The 19,862-nt window shown below is 34.6% G+C and overlaps 1 protein-coding gene across 3 annotated transcripts in view; it reads right to left on the reverse strand.

Moving 5' to 3' along the window:
* The window catches only part of LOC126829452 (GRB2-associated-binding protein 2), a 49,516-nt gene that overhangs the window by 10,920 nt on the left and 18,734 nt on the right, over nucleotides 1–19,862 (reverse strand). The window contains exons 1-2 of one of the 3 annotated variants that reach the window (XM_050559359.2): nucleotides 10,730–10,802; nucleotides 1,007–1,304 (exon numbers count right to left, since the gene is read on the reverse strand). In XM_050559359.2, coding sequence (XP_050415316.1) covers nucleotides 1,007–1,064 — 58 coding nt within the window. In that variant the 5' untranslated portion in view covers nucleotides 1,065–1,304; nucleotides 10,730–10,802. Of the gene's footprint in view, nucleotides 1–1,006; nucleotides 1,305–10,107; nucleotides 10,259–10,729; nucleotides 10,803–19,862 lie in introns of those variants that run through there. The other 2 variants (XM_050559358.2, XM_050559357.2) reach the window with 2 other exon arrangements.

The following is a 19,862-nucleotide window of genomic DNA, read 5'->3' on the forward strand; positions in this document are numbered from 1 at the left end:
GTAAGTATTAAAATAAGACACAGATAAAAACAAATTTTCGTTCAGGAAAAAAAGATAGACACTTGCAGATTGTGCCTATAAAGCACCCGTCACAGACAATGACAGGCACAAATTCAAGTGCTGTCAGGCACCATCTCTCTGGCATCTATCATTTTGCCCCGGACAAATGTGTCTTTTTATTGATATTTTCAATACATGTCAGACACAAAGTTCAAGTAATTCCAAAATCATTATTTCCAGTCCTGGGTTTTAATCGTAAAACTAGTGGTTTACCCAGCGTAGCATAACTCCGGAAGTAGCATACCTCGGAACCTGGACGTAGTAGTCCCCATCCAAGCTACCCCATATACACCAAATTTCAGCCTCGAGACAGCCCCAGTGTTGCCGCCTCCCCTGAACAGACAGACAGACAAACAAACATCACAAATAATAGTATAGATTATAAAACACGAGCTTACGTCTGGTCGGCTCCAATTTTAAAATATCAGATACAAATTCAATATTTCTTGGCAGTTTGTCAGGTACAGTGAAAATTATTAATCTAGGCCTATTGACAATTTCTGTATAGTGCTAAGTATTGCAATAGCGAGCAAGAAAGAGAAATGGGGTTTAACGTCCACTCGACACAAACTAAGTCATTTTGGGACTAACATATGGTTTAATTTTATCAATAATTCGCTTGCTTGTAGGGGTCTTTAGCAGTGGGAGAAAACCAGAGGACCCAGAGAAAAACCCACTAGGTTGGACAGGCGACCCTACTTCTTGTCTATTGAGATACTGTAGCAGTCACAATACGATACATATTCTGATTCGGGTGTTACTATACGATACGTATCACGATTCATAACACGGTCAACATTTTTTACAGGCTTGTAAACCGGTGACAATGTCTGTGAAAGCGACAAGTGCCTCATTTCCAAACTTGTAAACTGCGGACAATATCTATGACATTTATTTCAAGATGTGATTATCATAAAAATTCAATTAAAACAACAAAATAACTTACGGCTTTCTTCCTGTTTTAGTCCACAGACACTGCAGAGATTACTGACCCACTTGGCCATGTCGTCTTCTGTATCTGTAGCCAAAAAATACGTTCGTTCTCTCCCTTTACAGATTGTCTTAATGGCGAAGAGGAAGGGAAACTGGTCTGAATCGAGAGATTCGATAATCTGTTCACACTGGTCGAGATCTATGGTGCCTTTTTTACGCGTAAATTTTTGGTCGTTAAAATAATTTAATTCATATTGTCCTGGTAAACTACCTGACGGCTTACACAGCACAAAATAACGCTTCTTCCATTTCTGTAATATACAAAATTACGAGAAAATAAACATTAAAGTTGTGAAAATGATAAAATACAAAATTTTGAAATTAAGCATTCTTGTTCTGTACATGTTTATGAGAAAATGCTGCAGAATGCATCTGACCAATCAAACAACATTTAACATTTATACATAGAACCTGATATGAGGAAAAAAACAATTAAAATTCTGAAAAATTCTGAAATTAAACATGTTAATGAGGAAATACAGCATAAAGCATCATCTAAAATTCTAATCTGAACCTAATTATAAGGAAATATCCTGTTCAGCATCTGATCAATCAAGCAGCATTTAACAATTTCTATTACACCAATACCGGGTAATATCCTATTAAAGATTTATTTTTAGAAAAAGACCGTTTAACACTTTTATATTGAACCTGATATGAGGAAATGTCATGTTTATTTTTAAAAGAAGCCAACAGTTAGGCTGATGTCCCCTGCCGAAATCCCAAAATAAATAGATGACACATTTTAATTAATTGCACATTTATCTTTTCCAAAAGTATCGAGCAATCAAACTGATTATCTATTCTTAGTCTAAGCAGAAAATGTTAACAATCAAACTCAGTCAAGATTTCGAAGTACCGGGTTGTGAAACTACATGACGTATGTACCAAGTTTCACCACTCTCCATCAGTTAGAATCAAAGTTACATGTATCTTGTCCAAAACATCGACAAATGAAATTGCTTAGCTCGGCTTAGCTTTAGTGGAAAATGTTAATCATTGAACTCAGTCAAGACATTCACCCAATGAACATCTACATCAAGTTTAAACATTCTACCTCAATTAGAAGGAGAGTTATTGTGTTCCAAAGTCTTGACCAATCAAACTGCTTATAACTACTTAGCCTAAGCAGAAAATTCTTATCAAACTTAGTCAGTTTATACTAAGAGTTTCATCGCTTTCACCCAAACAAAGTAATCACATTCCAAAGTCTAAACCAATCAAATTGCTTATCTCTGCTTACAGGCTTAGTGGAAAATGCTCATGATTAAACTTTGTCAAGGCATTCACATAACAGACATCTACACCAAGTTTGAACATCTATCTCAATTTGAAAGAGAGTTATTGCTGTGTCCCAAAGCATCAACCAATCAAATCGCTCATTTCTGCTAACCATAAGCAGAAATGCTCATCTTTGAACTCCATCAAGGTATTCACCTAATAAACACCTACACCAAATTTAAATATTCTACCTCAATTAGAAGGAGAGAAGGCGGAACTGACACTCTCCAGGTAAAACGTTCCCTCATTGCATACTACATGTACTTGCTCATCTTCATAAGACCAGATGGAGCAGAAAGGTAGAATGTTCTATCACCCCATTTCATTTCATTTACACTGATTTACGCAGAGGGGTCTTTAGCAGTGGGAGGAAACCGGAGGACCCAGAGAAAACCCACAAGGTTGGACAAGTGACCCTACTCCTTGTCCTGTACAACCGGGGAATCGAAACCACACCTGTTGACAGACCTTTTGATGTAGAGCGCATGTGCTAACCCTTCGGCCACCCATTCCCCCCCCCCCTCTTACTCTAAGAACTTATAACATGCTACAAGATAACAAGAATACATGTATATTGCACAATTAGCTTTGAAACTCAGTGGTTCAAGTAGTTTCCATTCCAATTATCTAGACTTCTATTTCTAAAGGCATACATGCTGCTACCTTGGTGAAATTCTCTTTAACTAGCACTGCACACGCAACTTTTGTCAGAAAATAAATTTTACATATCAGTCTCAAAATGACCTGAGAGTTGACCAGATAAAATTCTCACTCGAACTGAAGACAAAATGACCACGTTCTAGTCACAAAACGACCTAAAGATTCTCTTCAATACAACACTTACTCTATTCCTTAGTGAAACAAATATAGCCATATTAATCTCCTTCTGTAATCCATCTTAATTCCAAGCATTGTTGAAATATTTAGAGAATTTAAAAGAGTATATTGTTTACACAGGAAGTGAGTCATATTTTGCTGAGTCATGGTGCCAGTATTTGGCTAGTCAACCAGAAGAGATGTCTTTGTCTATCTAATGCTACATGTATACAAGCTCTAGGCAAATTCCAACTACATGTAATTACAAATACTTCTAAAGGACCTGATCCATTTAATTTGTGTGAAAACTTCAAGTGGCAATCTAGAAAATTGGAAATTAACGAAGAATGTTAAGTAAATGATGAAAGAATGTTAAGTAAATGATGAAAATATAAAACAATCTAAAAATTATGGAAGAAACAAAATCAAAATTAGTAAATGATATAGAATCATCTTACATCTACTTGGTCTTTTCAAAACAAATATTTGGAGGAGATTTCAACTGCTAAGGAATTTTTATGTGCTCTAGATGGTGTTAAGTTATACATGATGCATTGTAAATTTTTATATTGATTTAATATTTGTAATGTAATGATGATTTTAAACTCGTCATTTGTCATGGTTTAATCAACAACATATTTTACATTGATCAGATTCGTATATCCCCCCCCCCCCCCATCCCCACACATGTAATTAAAGATCAACATACCCCCCCCCCCCCTTAGTAGTTAAAGATCAACACCATAACCTAACTCAACTGCCCATCAGATTCAGCCACCGACATCCAACCCCCTTAGTACATGTTGTTAAAGATCAATATCATAAATTAACCAAGCTTGACTATCACAAATTAAAATAACCCATCCAATCATAATTATCTGACATTCATGTTCTAAAAGTTTACAAATTCATTAAAAGGCATCAAAGCAACCGAAGTAAACATTTTATTCTGTTCTAAATCAATGAGATACAGCTCCTTTAAAAGATTAAAGTACATTTTTAGAAATACAAACTGAGGCATCAACCCAATTCAAATAATCACTTTAATCATAAATCAACAAGGTACAGCTCCTTTAAAAGAATAATAATATGATACAGATGTAGAAGTTTTATAATGATGAACATCTTGTTATAAAATAAACTACCCACTTGTTACAAGTAGAAAGATGTGTTTTCTCTAGAAACAATGTAACCAGTGTGCAATATACAATACATGTAGTTAAGCGAACTTCCCAGATCAATCATAAGTGGTATCTGGTGTTCTAGGAAGAGTGGGCAGTAAATAACCAACTGGGGTAGTTGTGTAGCTAGGGCTGGTCAACGAGGTAGTCTAATGCATTCAAAAAACAATGGTGTATTTCTTTTGGGACAGTCGACGGATGAAAGATACCTGACACAATTTTATTTATCCTTGAATTTCTTGGATTTCGTACTGCTAAAGGAGCTACAAAGTAATAGATATAGACCCAAATTTTGGCCTATCCAGAGATTGCTGGTAGTACTATGGAAGAAACACATCAGTCTTCACTAGATTCCCAAAAAGTTGGCCTCGAATATGGTTTCAGACACAAATTTTCAAAAATTGTCTTTAACAGATGTTAAAACCAGATATTTTTTCGATTTTTTCAAAATCTGTGTTTCAGGTCATTTCATGTCCATTTTCGTACTTTCGAGCCGATTGAACCTGGTAGATGAGCACCTAAAATTCTGTAACTTGGTGGAATTATAGTTTGTACTAATGTCTCTAACATATGTTAAAACCATTCTTGTCCCATACCATATGAATATCTTTTTTTGGGTCACTTCATGTCAATTATCAACCAATGAGTTAAACCGTTCTGCCTTGGATTTTGCTGAAATTTGGTTTATATAGTTATTAGTGCTGAAAACGCTGATATTCCAAATTTTAGCTTGATCCGACAGACGGTTCCTGAGATACAGTCCAACTAATTTGGGGGATTTCGGTCAAAATGGACATGTCCATCGTTATTCAAATGACCATAATCCAGTAACCGATAGGCCAAAATTGCTGGAATATGTATTTCTGTAATGGAAAAGATGATGACTTGCTGTTTGAGTCATATCTATCTATCTTTAGGGAAGTCTGCAGCAGGTTACTATGTATCCTCAGAGCTTATCCATGAACATAATCCTGCTTTAAGTGCAAAGACACTGATTTTCAGCCTTAAGTGTGAAGATTTATCTTCATTTTACATGTTCATAAAAGATATTATACCTCCAATTATTTGACATTGTGTAGAAAACATGTTGGGATAAATTTTTCATGAAAGTTCATCTCAAGGTCACATGTTCTACAAGGTCAAATTCAAAGTCAAATTATGGTTTTCATGGCCAAGTAGCATGTGAAGGCTACCACTCACGTGTAATCTGATTGCAGATTTGTAATCTACACAAAAAGTTGTCTAAGACTACCAAATTTGAGCCTATATCTTCACTAGAAAGATAAAAACGAGATAACTGGAGTAAATTATTGATACATATTTTGTTTTGAAAACTTATCGGTAAGTCATAAAATTCAAATGCCCATATCTCAGTCAATTTTTTAAGCTACAGACCAGATTTTTTGGAGGGGGTAGATGTCCCAACTTTCTGAAAATTGACCCAATTGACATGGAATGACCGTATAGTTTATTTGTTTAAATGATCCTTCAAGTTTTTAATACATTAAAATAACTTACCTAATTAATATAAGCACAGAGAAAAATATTCAAATAAGATATGAAGAGTGGTTAAATAAATCAAATAACGGAAGTTAACACTTATCTTTCTATATAGATAATATAATACATCTTTATACCACGACCTTTAACCTTATATAACATATGTTTATAGATAAACCAGTGGCTAATATCTCACAACCAATTAATGATGTGTGGTTCGGACAGATGGACAGATGTAATCATAGTGACCATTGGAATGTCAGTCCATTATAAACAGGATATTTGTATAGTCAAAAACCAGGCCACCTATAATTCTTCACATCCAGTTAATGTGTGGTTCCTACAGACTGACAGATGTAATCACATGACTACCATTTCTTAAAATGAAATTAAATGGTCATTTAAAGATGCATAATGTATAAGATCTAAATCTTCCTATTGCAGGTCTTTCTTTTGTCCTCAAATGTTACGTAAATTATTAATTAGACATTTATTATTAACATGAAAAGACCATAATCAACTTTCTAGACCATTGGATGGCCGAGATTTAAACAGATTGAAATAGAATCACAATCTAATGATTTGGCAATTTGGCTAAATCTCAAATAACAAGTACTGTTAAACTATCTATGCCACGTACATGTACATCAAGTCAAAACTTTGAACAGTGATAATTTCACTCAGAATAAAGTAATTTGATGGAAATTTTCAATATATCAATTTTGCATTATCTATTTTTGAAATATAGCAAGAATGGCCAGATCTTTATCTAATTCTTACTGAATGTATATTTATGATGTTGTTGAGTAACTGGTTATAGTCCAGGTCATCCAATTATACAGACTGTTGTCAGAATGTATTTTCACAATCAAATATTAAGTGTTTAATTTCCAGATCACTGTTCAAAAATACACAACCCAATTGATTATTGATGTATAATGAGTAATTATTGAACAGTGGTCAGGAAAATATATACTTGTAAATAGGACACTTATTGTCAAAATTGAAAGATCAGCTTTTTTTAAAACTGGACACAAGTACCAAGTAGATAATTTGGGGTGATTTTAGACAGATTTGATATTGAATGAATGTGAAATATATAATGCTAAATGTACAAGATTAAATGATACCCGGTTACCGTGTATAGATCTAGCTGTACTCACTGTTGACAAAATGTATGGTTTGATATTGTGAAAAAAATAAGGTCACGATTTTCATTCACTATGTATATATATTGAGATATAATCTATCAACCATGACCTAAATAGAAGTTCATTCATGTCACAATAACCTACGTTTAAATCCTTTAATAGTGAAACTCCACATTATACAAACAATGGAAAACAGCTACTATTTAATTACTAGCAATAATACATGTAACACACATATATACCAATGAAATACAGCTAATAATTTATTTGGGCAAAGTTTTGAAGAGTATTCTTCGATATGTGGCCTAAAAAATTAGTACCGGTAGCTATTTTTCCATATAGGGAGTCACGGTGGCTAAGTGAGTAAGACGCTGACTTGGCTGAGAAAGTTTTTCAGGATTTTCCGACATGGTTTCTGCTTGTCAGTGGTGCAGGACAGAGGGCCTGACAAGAACGTCAGCTGTCTAGTCATTCAGATGGGAAGCCAAACGAGTTCCCATGTAACATCAGCATTTTCAACTCCGGCAACAATTGAATATCACATCGCAACCTGGTGTCACATTACAACCCTGTTTTAATTGCATTGAATATTTGGAAAATGTTTCTACTATGAACTTACTTGACCTATAGTTATCAAAATTATTGAGAAAATGGATTACATGCGTATGCCCCACTATCTTAAGATTCTCAAGGTACAAGTAAATGAAATTTTAAAGATGCATTATGTAAGAGCTAAATCTGTCTATTGCAAGTCTTTCTTTTGGTTTCAAAGGTTAAAAAGAATTTTATTTGGTCATTTAATCACATGACAAGCCCGTAATCAACTCTCTAGATCATCAGATTGGTGAGATATTAATTGGATTAGAACACACACACACACACACACCATTTAATAATTTAATGTTAAAATTTAACATTTTAATGGATATTCGATATTTTGTGTATTATCGCAGCAATGGTACTTGACAATCGAGACTATCTTGTCAAAACTTTAAACACTTATAACTTGGCTCGCTCAGAATATAAGTAATTTGAATGAAATTTTTAATATATTCATTTTTCATTATCTTCAATATGTTTGAACTATTATAGCAAGAATAGCAAGCTCTTTATCTAAATCTTACATACATAATGCATCTTCAAACCATATACATGTACATGTAATAACCTATCTAGATCCTTAATAGATTTACATGTATAAACAACTCACCGAACCAAATCCTGTAAACAATCTTTAAAGCATCCTTACTTATTTATAGAATAAAATGAAATGAGGTTTGAGGTCCTATTGTTCCTTATTTTTTATAAAATTACATGTCAACAACCAAGATATAAACTCTGGTGGCTCAAGAGATCATAGAACATACTCTCTTTAATTCTACATGTATTAAACTAGTATACTGGTACTATCTCCTTACATGTAGTATCACAACAAAACAACAATAGACCTCCATATATACCGCGCTAGCCTGGAGGTCGGGTGTTCGATCCCTGCACTGGCCGAGAAAGTTCATCCAGATTTTCCGGCGTGGTTCCCCCTTGTCAGTGATGCAGGATGGAGGGCCTGACAAGGACAGCTGTCTAGTCATTCGGATGGGACGAAAAACCGAGGTCTTGTGTACACATTGGCATGCACGTAAAAGATCCTTGGCAGTTGGAATTCGATATAAGAGTAGGCCGTATAGCCGCTGTTTGGGCAAAATGTCCTTCATAGCACACTGTATGGTGTATGCCCAGGTTCATTAGCCCAGTTCGGAGCAGAACAGTAGGATGTTAAACGCCATTTCATTTCATTTCATTTCCATATATACAGGGGCAGACCATAAATATTACCCAAGTCGGAGCAGAACAGTAGGACGTTAAACCCCCATTTCATATTATTTTCATAGACCATAATATAACACATACATTTAAGCCTATAATTGTCTGTTTAACAGAACACAATTTTTATGGGAAACAATCACTGGTTTTATTATATGTATGTATTAGCACCATGTTTCGATAAGTATCCTCTTATTATTCTCAAGCACCACTCATTGTTTCACCACAACACTAAATGTACCTGCAGTATTAGTATATACTTTCCCCATACAGTAAAATAATAGACAGAGATAGGAAAAGGGTTTAGCACCCACTTGACACAAACTAGGTCATTTTGGGACTAACATATGGTTCAATTTTATTGCAATAATTCAAGTGCGTGTAGGGGTCTTTAGCTGTAGGAGGTATCCGGAGGACCCGGAGAAAACCAGCAAGATTAGATATGCAACCCATTTCCTTTTCAAGTACATCTACAAGTGGGGAATCGAAATCAAGCCACTTGACTCAAACTGTTAAAACCATTTGGCCACCCAACTTCCCCATAAACAACAGACCATAATATACCATAATAGGCCTACACATATTGTCTAGGCCTATTTATCTGCCTAGTATCCCCAATAAAACTTATATTGTAGTCCTCATCTAAATAAAACAATACTACATACCACTATAATATGCACATATAGGCCTAATTGTCTGTCTTATAAACAACATTCTTGTCATAACTACAGTACAATGAAGATATGAGCAAGAAATATTTTATATCAATAGCCCAGTTTAACAAGCAGTAATATATTTTATCTGATAATTACAAATTAATCTACTCGTTTAACAAGAGGATTAACATAACTACATGTACTGATAACATATCACATTCTTCACACTCCCATACAATACAGTATGTATCTCTCATAATATATCTCTCTATGTATATCTCCCTCCCTCTCTCTCTCTCCACATCCTCTCTCTCTATCTCTCAACACTGGTAATTATTTAATTGTGCATGTATTTATTCAAATTACAGTGTTTCCTTTTTTATTTGAAGTATTTATATCTGTAAATACCAGTAGATGTTACATATTTCATGAACTTGATATTCACACACAAACAATTAATATACATAATTTTACAGATATTGTCAAATCTGCAGCGCAGTAATATGATTTCACAAGGGTAAGGGTATATTGCTCCACCTACGAACAGCCATTTAGTTAGAATTTTAGCGTTACAATAAAATGCATGATTATTATCATTATTCTCAATTAGAACACCCTGACATATTATATAGATAAATATATACTTACTGACAAATTTTTATATTCCAATTTACTAAACACAATTATATACTTGTGCTTGGCACCATACTATAGTTTTAAAATTGATATTATTCCAATTTCAACACAGTACACTAGTGATGTCCGACATCAAACAATGTTTTAAAATTGATTTTTTTTTTAATGTGGCAAAATGTATAAAACAAATATTATTTAACAATTTAAAGTGCTCTGTTTTTTTTACACATCCAGTACACACAATTGTTTATAAAACACAGTTGAAAATATCATTATTTAATATTTTACTCCCTTTTCACATCCAACACAAATATACATTCTCAACAATTATGTTTTTTATTATGAAAACAACATCTATAATAAAAAGAATATTAGGGTACTCCAAACCAACATAAGTAGAACAAAACGAAAGTAATTATTTTTTTATCATGTAAGCAACATTTATGGTACCCGAAAATCCACATAAGAACAACGAAATCACAGTAATTATGTTATTATCATGAAAAAATTAATATAAAATGAACATTTTATCCACATAAGAACAACCACAGTTATTATGTTATTACCATCAATGGTATATGAATAATATGGTATATGTACTCCAAATCCAAATGACAGTATTAAGTTAACATACCGAGTTGTTAGTTGGAGCTTGAGGTATTTTATCCTCCCTCTCTCTCTATGTCAGTCTAAATAACTCAACAGACTGAACACACTAGAGTAAAAACCTCAGGTCTATTTATAGACTAACAGTACAATAGTCTCAACCAATCGTAGGTAAATACACAACAACACCCTGCGTAACTCGCACTTCTATTACACAATACACGTGTAAAAACAAATAACTCACAACCAGATGTTCACTCCTAGTCGCTGGGCCTGGTACCTCTAATAGTAAGTGCAGGATGACCGTACAAACAGGAATCGATAAGACACACAACATGCACAGAGAAAGAGGGACGGAGAAATGGGGTTTAAAGTCCACTTGACACAAACCAGGTAATTTCAGGATTAACATATGGTTCAATATAAATTCAATAATTCACTAGCACGTAGGGATCTTTAGTAGTTGGAGGAAACCGGAGGACCCGGATAAAACTCACGAGATTGGACCACAATATGCAATAATCATAGGACAATACACAGACAATGCAAGCAATGATACTTATAGATGAATGTCCAGCACAAACATCATACCTGGTAAAAACAATTTTTCGTGCTGACAGTACCTCCATACCAGTAAGTGCAGGAGGACCATACTACACACAAATAAACAAACCATTGGACATGTACACCACAATCTATACTATTTTTTGATCAATTTTCAGCCGGTTCAGTGCAAATTTACAGGTAGATATTGGACCATAATAGGTAGATATTGGACCATTATAGGTAGATATTGGACAGGTACAGTTAAATATTGGACAGGTGCATGTACAATGTAGATATTGGACAGGTGCATGTACAATGTAGATATTGGACAGGTACATGTAGATATTGGACAGGTGCATGTACATGTAGGTATTGGACAGGTGTAGATATTGGACAGGTAAATATTGGACATGTATGTGTAAACATTGGACAGGTGCATGTACATGTAGATATTGGACAGGTGTAGATATTGGACAGGTAAATATTGGACAGGTAAATATTGGACATATATGTGTAGACATTTGACAGGTACAGGTAGATGTTGGACATATATATACAGGTAACTATATAAAGAATCTAATAAATCCATTCAGGTGTGTCCATCTACATATACACTATGTGTCAAGTAAAAAAAACAAAACAAAGATGACAGACATTTTTAGTTGACAATAGGTCATAATGACGATGATAAATTTTAACCAACCAGCTTTAATGTATTATAATGTATCAGGTACTAAAATAACATTATACATATATCAGTTCACTGAAGTAAAAAAAATACTTAACCTTATTATTGCATAAAATACCAGTACATTTATAAACAAAATGAAATAGGGTACATAGATGTGACTACTCGACACAAACTAGGTCATTTTAGAACTAACATATGGTTCAGTTTTATTTCAACAAGATGACTAGTCATCACCATCCCACGTCCTTGCACTTGTTTGGAAGGCATAAGGAAAAACAACTTCTTTATGTTATTGGTAATCAATATAAAAATATATCAGATTAATCCCATATTCCAACACATGGAATATCAATAGGACTAGTCAGAAGATTCATACTCTGAACACAGTAGCTCGGCAAGGCACGGTCACTACTCTAAGGTTTGAACAACAAGCTTTGCCTACCCCAATCAGCTGCTGTAACAATAAGTTTATACATCAGAAAATAAAATACTATAATAAGTTCATGTTTGTGTCATGAAGATATATTGAATAGTCATTGAGATATGCTCAGGAAACAAAATTGTACATCAAAAGTAAATGAAATTTGTGTTCATGGAAACACAAAAATTATTAAATTTAAAAAATTCCAAATTAGCAAAAGGCACAACTACTATAATAGGTTGATGTTTGTACAAAGTTTCATGAAAATATCTTGAATGGTTTATAAGATATGCTCTGGAAACAAAATTATACACCAAAAACTACGTCAAATTTGTGTCCATGGAAACACAAAAAATATAAATCCCAGAAATTCCTAAATACATGTAGTAAAAGGCATATGTTGATGTTTGTACAAAGTTTCATAAAGATATCTGGAACGGTTTATGAGATATGCTCTGGAAACGAAATTGGGGCGGACGGATGGAAGGATAGACACATCGACAGAAGTACGGAACCCATTTCAATATCCCTCATTAACTTCATTTGGCGCCGGATAAAAAGATATCTATAATGGTTCAGGAAATAATTTTAAAACGCGAAAATGAACGTATTTATATAAATAAAATCAAAGATGTGTGTATGTATGTTCGCCCATCCCGCTCCACAATCCATCAAATTAACCTGCATGACCCTGTGAATGTTTTAGGCTATGATTTATGAAGGTCAAGATCATTTATCAGTTTAACACAGCAAAAAATGTGTGCCTGCAGCTGAACTGTTTTACTGCAATTAACGGTTAACGGAAGGTAATTAAGTTTAATAATAGTAACAGATGATGTAAGCTACATGTGGAGCGGGAAAGCGTGCAAGAAAGGAAGATGCCAAGTAAGCAGATCTTGCCCCTTGGGCCCTGGGCAAGCCGGGTATCGTGCTAGTTTTTTAATAATCAAAACAACAAAACCCCAAACAAACAAAAGACTATTTATACCCAGTCATCTAAAAGATACGACCAGTCTTTAAGGATGTTGTCTGCTGAAAGATGTCATTAAGCCACAACATGAAAACAGGGTGATAATAATTATCTGATCTTAATTAGAATACAAAACAAGGCGTTGTACAGAAATAACAAATTCCTCACGGCTAAATAAACACTAAAATATAACCTACTAAGTAAGGTTGATTGTTTAATATTCAATTAAGGAAACAAAATCAAAATATCAACGGTTCTATTCGGCAGATAATCTCCTGACTTGCATTCAATCAGATCTACAAAAGGTGTTGTGTTGCTTACTTCTGACCATCATATCTTTGTAAGTACTAAATGGAAAACTTTTTGGGGACTGATAGGCAAATTAAAGATTCAGCATTTACAATATTGTTCTTTGCAAGGGATTACCTCCATCCCTCAAATTATGTTCACAGACTATCGTAATTTTACTACTGAGTGTGAGCTGAGAATATGCACACACTGTCCCGGTCAATGCTGCAGATGTCATACCTGATAGATCAGAACCAGGTACGGTAATTCAAAAACATGACTAATCATTGACAACAACTTTAAGTGATAAAAGACAAAACTGAGTATCTAAAACATGTTAATAATAATACACCAGCTTGCAGACGGGCGAACGACAAGGTGTTGATGAGGAGATGAACACGAGACAAATCTTAAGATAAATGATTCAAATCTGTACAAACACTTCATATGAAACCAGCTAAGCGTGACCAGTATATTCTTTATGATTTTAGAAAACAATATGCTGTCCCGGAACAGGAGTTATCACGGGGAAGAATGTGAAGGAATTAACGGACACCTGTTATGTCAGCTGGTGTTGTCAATAGAAAGCAGATGCTGGTTGGATGAAAGAAGAACAAAGTCATGTGATGAGGATTGTGATCTATGCCGATATGAAGATGTTGGCGTTGCCGTACGCTAGCCATATGTTGTGACAATATTTAATCCTTTGTTAATATTTCTATAATCATAAAGGAATCCAATAGATGAGAGATAAATCAGGTCTATAAAAAGGCAACTACATCTCAGATTAAATTCGTCAGATCATATCTCAATACATTAGTTACACAACATTAATTATAATAGATTTGTATGTTTTTTTTATGTGGATTCATTTATTAGCTTTATTATTCTATCTTTGATGTTATTCAATATTGCTGTACATAAACTAAAAATACAAATGGATGACAAGGGGGCAAGGTCACGGTGGCTCAGTGAATAAAACGTTAGCTCTATAACCAGAAGGGAGCCACAGTGGCTCACTGAGTAAGATTGCTAGCTAACTTGGAGGTTCAGTGTTCGATCTCTATTCATATGGATTTTTCAGCGTGGTTTCTCCATATCAGTGGTGCAAGATGGAGGACCTGGCAAGTGACAATTATGCATAGTCGTTGCAATGGGACGAAAAACTGAGGTCATGTGTACACATCAGTGTGCAAGTGAAAGATCCCTTGGCAGTTGTAATTCTACATAAGAGTAGGCTGTAGCGCCACTGTCCGGACAAAATACCCCTCAAAGTACACTGTATGGTGTAGGTCCGTCTTCATTAGCCCAGTCAGAGCAAAACAGTGTATGTCCGCCTTCATTAGCCCAGTCGGAGCAGAATAGTATGACATTAAACCCCATTTCATTTTATGGATGACAAGGGGTTCTCCACAGTGGCTCAGTGGGTAAGACTGTAAGGTGCTAGCTCACTAACCAGGATGACCCTCTGACCTTTTTGGGGTGATTTCCCTTTGTCAGTGGATGCAGTACAATGGGCCTGCATGGGCGTACGAGCTGGGGGGGGGGGGGGCTGGGGCACCAAATGCTGGGAAAATTTGGGCACACAATTGTACTTTCTAAAAGTTGTATAAAAAAATATTGTGTTCTTGAATGTGTCCAATTTAACAGCAAATTTATTATTATTAGGTAACATACTAAGAACCTAACTACATTTTTGGGGCACCCACCACCACCGCCCCCCCCCCCCAGTCAAAAATTTCTAGTCTTTCGGAAATGGGGTTTAACTCCACTTGACACAAACTAGGTAATTTCGGGACGAACATATGGTTCAAATTTATTTCAATAATTCGCTTTTACATAGTGGTCTTTGGCTATGGGAGGAAACAGGAGGCCCCGGTGAAAATCCACAAGGTTAAGCAGGCGATTCTACCCCTTGTCACGTACAAGCAGGGAATCAAATCCACACCACTTGATTCAACGACAGACCTTCTGATCTATTCACCCCCCCCCCCCACACACACACACCCCATTCGATTAGAACCTAATCTAGCTGTGTCCACATGAATATTATACCCATGGTCTCACTCCCATCAAGTATTTTCTACAAACCCTTTCAAATTTTCACAACCAATAATCCACCAAACTTTATTATACATGTATTTCCGTTTACTATCGGTACTTGTATAATCCGCTCAGAGTGTTCAGATTTCCATGGAGTGTACATGTATATTGGATAAAGTCCGTGGTTCTTCACTGGAGAGAGCAGAATTTATATGTAGTCCCACTAAATCCCACGCCAATCCAAAATACATTAAGACCGAAATCATCATTTAATTATGACTAAGCATTTTTGATGTACATTGCACATACATGTACATGTAACTTTAAAATTCTAAATTCAAATTCTTGTTACAAAAAATAGCCATATATATACTTTGTCAAGTTCTTTTCATGAGACAGGAGACAGCCATACACTGTGCCTAGTTATTGTGATGAGACAGAAGGTAGTCATACATACACTTTGACAAATTTGAACCAGAATTTTCATTACCTGTTAAATAAGAAATTTTATAAGACCTGGTAGGCCGATCCCTGAATTTATATAAGCTTCCGCTTGTTTTCAAATCCATTATATCAGTATTGTAAATACTCACGTTGTACTCGAAATAAAAATATTGTTTAAACCAAATTTGAGTAAATTTATTCTGATGTACCTTCAATATATAACCTAAATTAGAAAACCTTAAAGATGCATTACATGTATGTTAGAGCTAATCTGCCTATTGCAGGTATCTTTTTTGGGGGGCTTCAAATGTTATATAAATTCTTAATTAGGCATTTATTCACACGAAAATTATAAGTCCATAATCAATTCTCTTGACCATCAGCTGGCTGTGATATTGAGTGGATTAGAACATTGGCTCCTTTTAATAATTTAATGTGGCAATGTATAATCAAGACTTGGTTTATTATCATGTACTTGGCAATCAAAACATCTTGTCAAAAATTCTAACATTAATAACTTTGCTCAAAATAAAGTAATTTGACTGAAATTATATTTTTGAACTATTATAGCAAGAAAGGCCATCTCTTTCTCTAAATCTTACATAATGCATCTTAAAACATACAATCACATTAGTTCACACACCAGTTGGGTTTAGGATTTTTTGGTAGAAATACTGTAATAGATATGAAATCTAACTATAATTACATATTTCTGATAGTTCTCAGTATTTTGAAATCTGTGCTATGTATGACTAAAGCTATATTGTGTACACTGTCTTGGGTATAGGTTCTTCAATACCGGTACCGGTAACTAATAAGTTCTTTAAAGTAGCTAAGTCTCTAACTCAATATCATCCAAAGTCTTTCACATTGAAAACAAGAATTATTTGTCAATTTAAATCAACATTGGTGTTGATATCTTACCGAGAAAAGATGGGCTTCCGATAGCCAATATTTAAGACAAGATAAACATTTTACCATTGGTACACGAATGTACCATAATGCGTTTCAGCGCCATTTGCAATAAGGGACTCAAAGAACGAGGCTAGACATATTCCACAAGTCATGTCAAACGGTGAGGCCATATTCTTATCTGGAGAGCCAGCGCAATAAATGCTATCAGTGTAGACTGGAATAACCAGGCGCTAGAGATTGCTATTCGATTGAAACTTCTAGCATATTTGGCTGAACATAACTGATTTGAAATTAGAGTAAAAACGGAAACGATTGAATGAAAATCAGTTTATATATTTTCATATTACATTATTATATGCCTTGCGGCCCATTTGTGTCAATTTCTAGATCCCAAATATTAGCGATTTAGCTCCTTTAATCTTTTTATTACTAGTACTTACATGTATGTATGACAATGATAATTCAAATACATAGAATGTACATCACACTTACAGCACAGTGGATGACCCCTGTAGCTGTTACTTGTCTATCAATGTACATAAGCCTTTTTTATAATGTAACTATTAATCAATGGATAAGCTCAAGTCTTGACATTGAAACAGGTTTATCACTAAAGAGATTAACATAAATAAACAATAATAGATAAATACTTAAATAATTAGCTTCTACCCTGATTGACATTAACCATGACACATTAATTGCTATCTAAAAGGCTGCCTGGTCATAAGCCTGCATGGTTATAATATTATTAATAACCTGTTTCATTTTAATTAAGTTCATATAAAATCAAATGATGCAAATGACTTTTGAGCAGTGATATTTTTTATCGTGGAGATCTGGTAAAATCATTCTATTAGGTTGATTTGTAATGACTGACTATAGGCAAGCACCCCAGTTATTATTTGAAAGTGATATTGCTAAGGAAAGTCAAACAATCTTACTGGAGTTGTTCCCCCTTAGTAAATAAATCAGATGAAATACGTTATCAGAGAGTAGTTAAAAATCTAAGAAATTTAAGTCAAGAGTTTATGATGGATTTCATTCACATAAAATTTCAGTTAGGAATAACAACTCACAAATTAAATAGCCTTGAGTTGTAGCGACTTACGAGTCAATGTGATGATCAGAGAATCATTTGCTTGATTAATATTAGAGAGAATCCGAAACAATACGTTGGTCAGTAATAAACACAGAGAGAGAAATGGGGTTTAACGTCCACTCGACACAAACTAGTTCATTTTGGGACTACCACATGGTTTAATTTTATTTTAATAATTTGATTGCGGGAAGGGGTCTTTAGCAGTGTCCACTCGACACAAACTAGGTCATTTTGGGACTAACACATGGTTCAATTTTATTTCAATAATTCGCTTGCATGCAGGGGTCTTTAGCAGTGGGAGGAAACCAGAGGACCCGGAGAAAACCCCTGAGGTTAGACAGGCGACCCTACTCCTTGTCACGTACAACCGGGGAATTGAAACCCTGCCAACTGACTCAATGACAGACCGTATGATACAGCGCGCACGTGCTAACCATTCGGCCATCCAAGTACATACGGAAAATCTGCACAATTACCGTCACAACACACTGTATACACGTCTTTATTAGCCCGGCGGGTGCAGAAACGTAGGATGTTAAACCCCGATTTCATTTCATTTTATTTATTCATATTGAAATTATTGTTTCTTGTTTATCCAATTGTGATTTTTTAATGTATCTTAAATTCGAGGGAAGATAGAGAGAAATGGGGTTTAACATCCACTAGACACAAACCAGGTCATTTCGTGACTAATATATGGTTTAATTTTAATTCAACTATTTGCTTTGCAGGTAGCGAGGAATCAGAGTAAAACCCACGGGGTTGGACAGGCGACCCAACTCCTTGTCACGTACAAGTGTGGGATCGAAACCAGGCTACTTGACTCAATAACAGCCCTAATAAACTATTGAGTAAACTTTGTATGGTATAAATATAAATAAATGAACTAAAACTTGGTCTAATTTGTTGCTCGATACAAAGAACAGGATGCACTATTTTAACAGGACAATAATAATTAGTCATTATATGGTAGAGAAGCTAATACATGTATAAGATGATGCGAAGCAGATAATTGTAACGTACTATGAACCCACAACGAGGAAGTATGGACAGTAAACGGAAGGAAGAACAGTATTTTGTAGATTTGTGAAGATAAAATAATTTAAATCATGTACATGCAAGTAGAAGTATTACATGGCTTCCTGACTTATTAGTAAACCAATTTACTTCCTTAATTGAATTTAAACTTTCACTGGAAATGAAATAAATGAAATGTGGTTTTGACATCCTACTTAAGTGCTTCAATGAAGATAAGTTGCTATATTTAACATCCTATTCCTAATCTACAGGCTAACGAAGATAAAAATACACTACGTAGTCACATAGTGTGCTATAAGGTAATTTTGACTAGGTACTAAGTTGAAGTCAACCGGATAAAAACTTTGGTCTCGAGAGTACCCACATTTTTTTTAAAAAATGATCAAGGGTCATAACTCCGGCAGTAATTATCAGAAAATCAAAAGGCTTCTTTGTCTAATTATGACCTTAAACACTGTATAACTTTAAAGTCATCAAATATTGGATGATGGACAGGGCGATGACAATATATGACCACATTTCAATGTAGGCGTAAGAAAACAACAATATCCCTTTAATCTGTAATGTCTAAGTCTGAAAAACAACAATATTCCTTCAACACTTAATGTCTGTAAGTATTCAAAACAATAATATCCCTTATGTAATGTCTATAAGTCTGAAAAACAACAATGTCCATTTGATAAAGTTTAATCTGTAATGTCTATAA

The sequence above is a fragment of the Patella vulgata genome, chromosome 8 (assembly GCF_932274485.2).
Source record: "Patella vulgata chromosome 8, xgPatVulg1.2, whole genome shotgun sequence".
NCBI classification, from domain to species: domain Eukaryota; kingdom Metazoa; phylum Mollusca; class Gastropoda; family Patellidae; genus Patella; species Patella vulgata.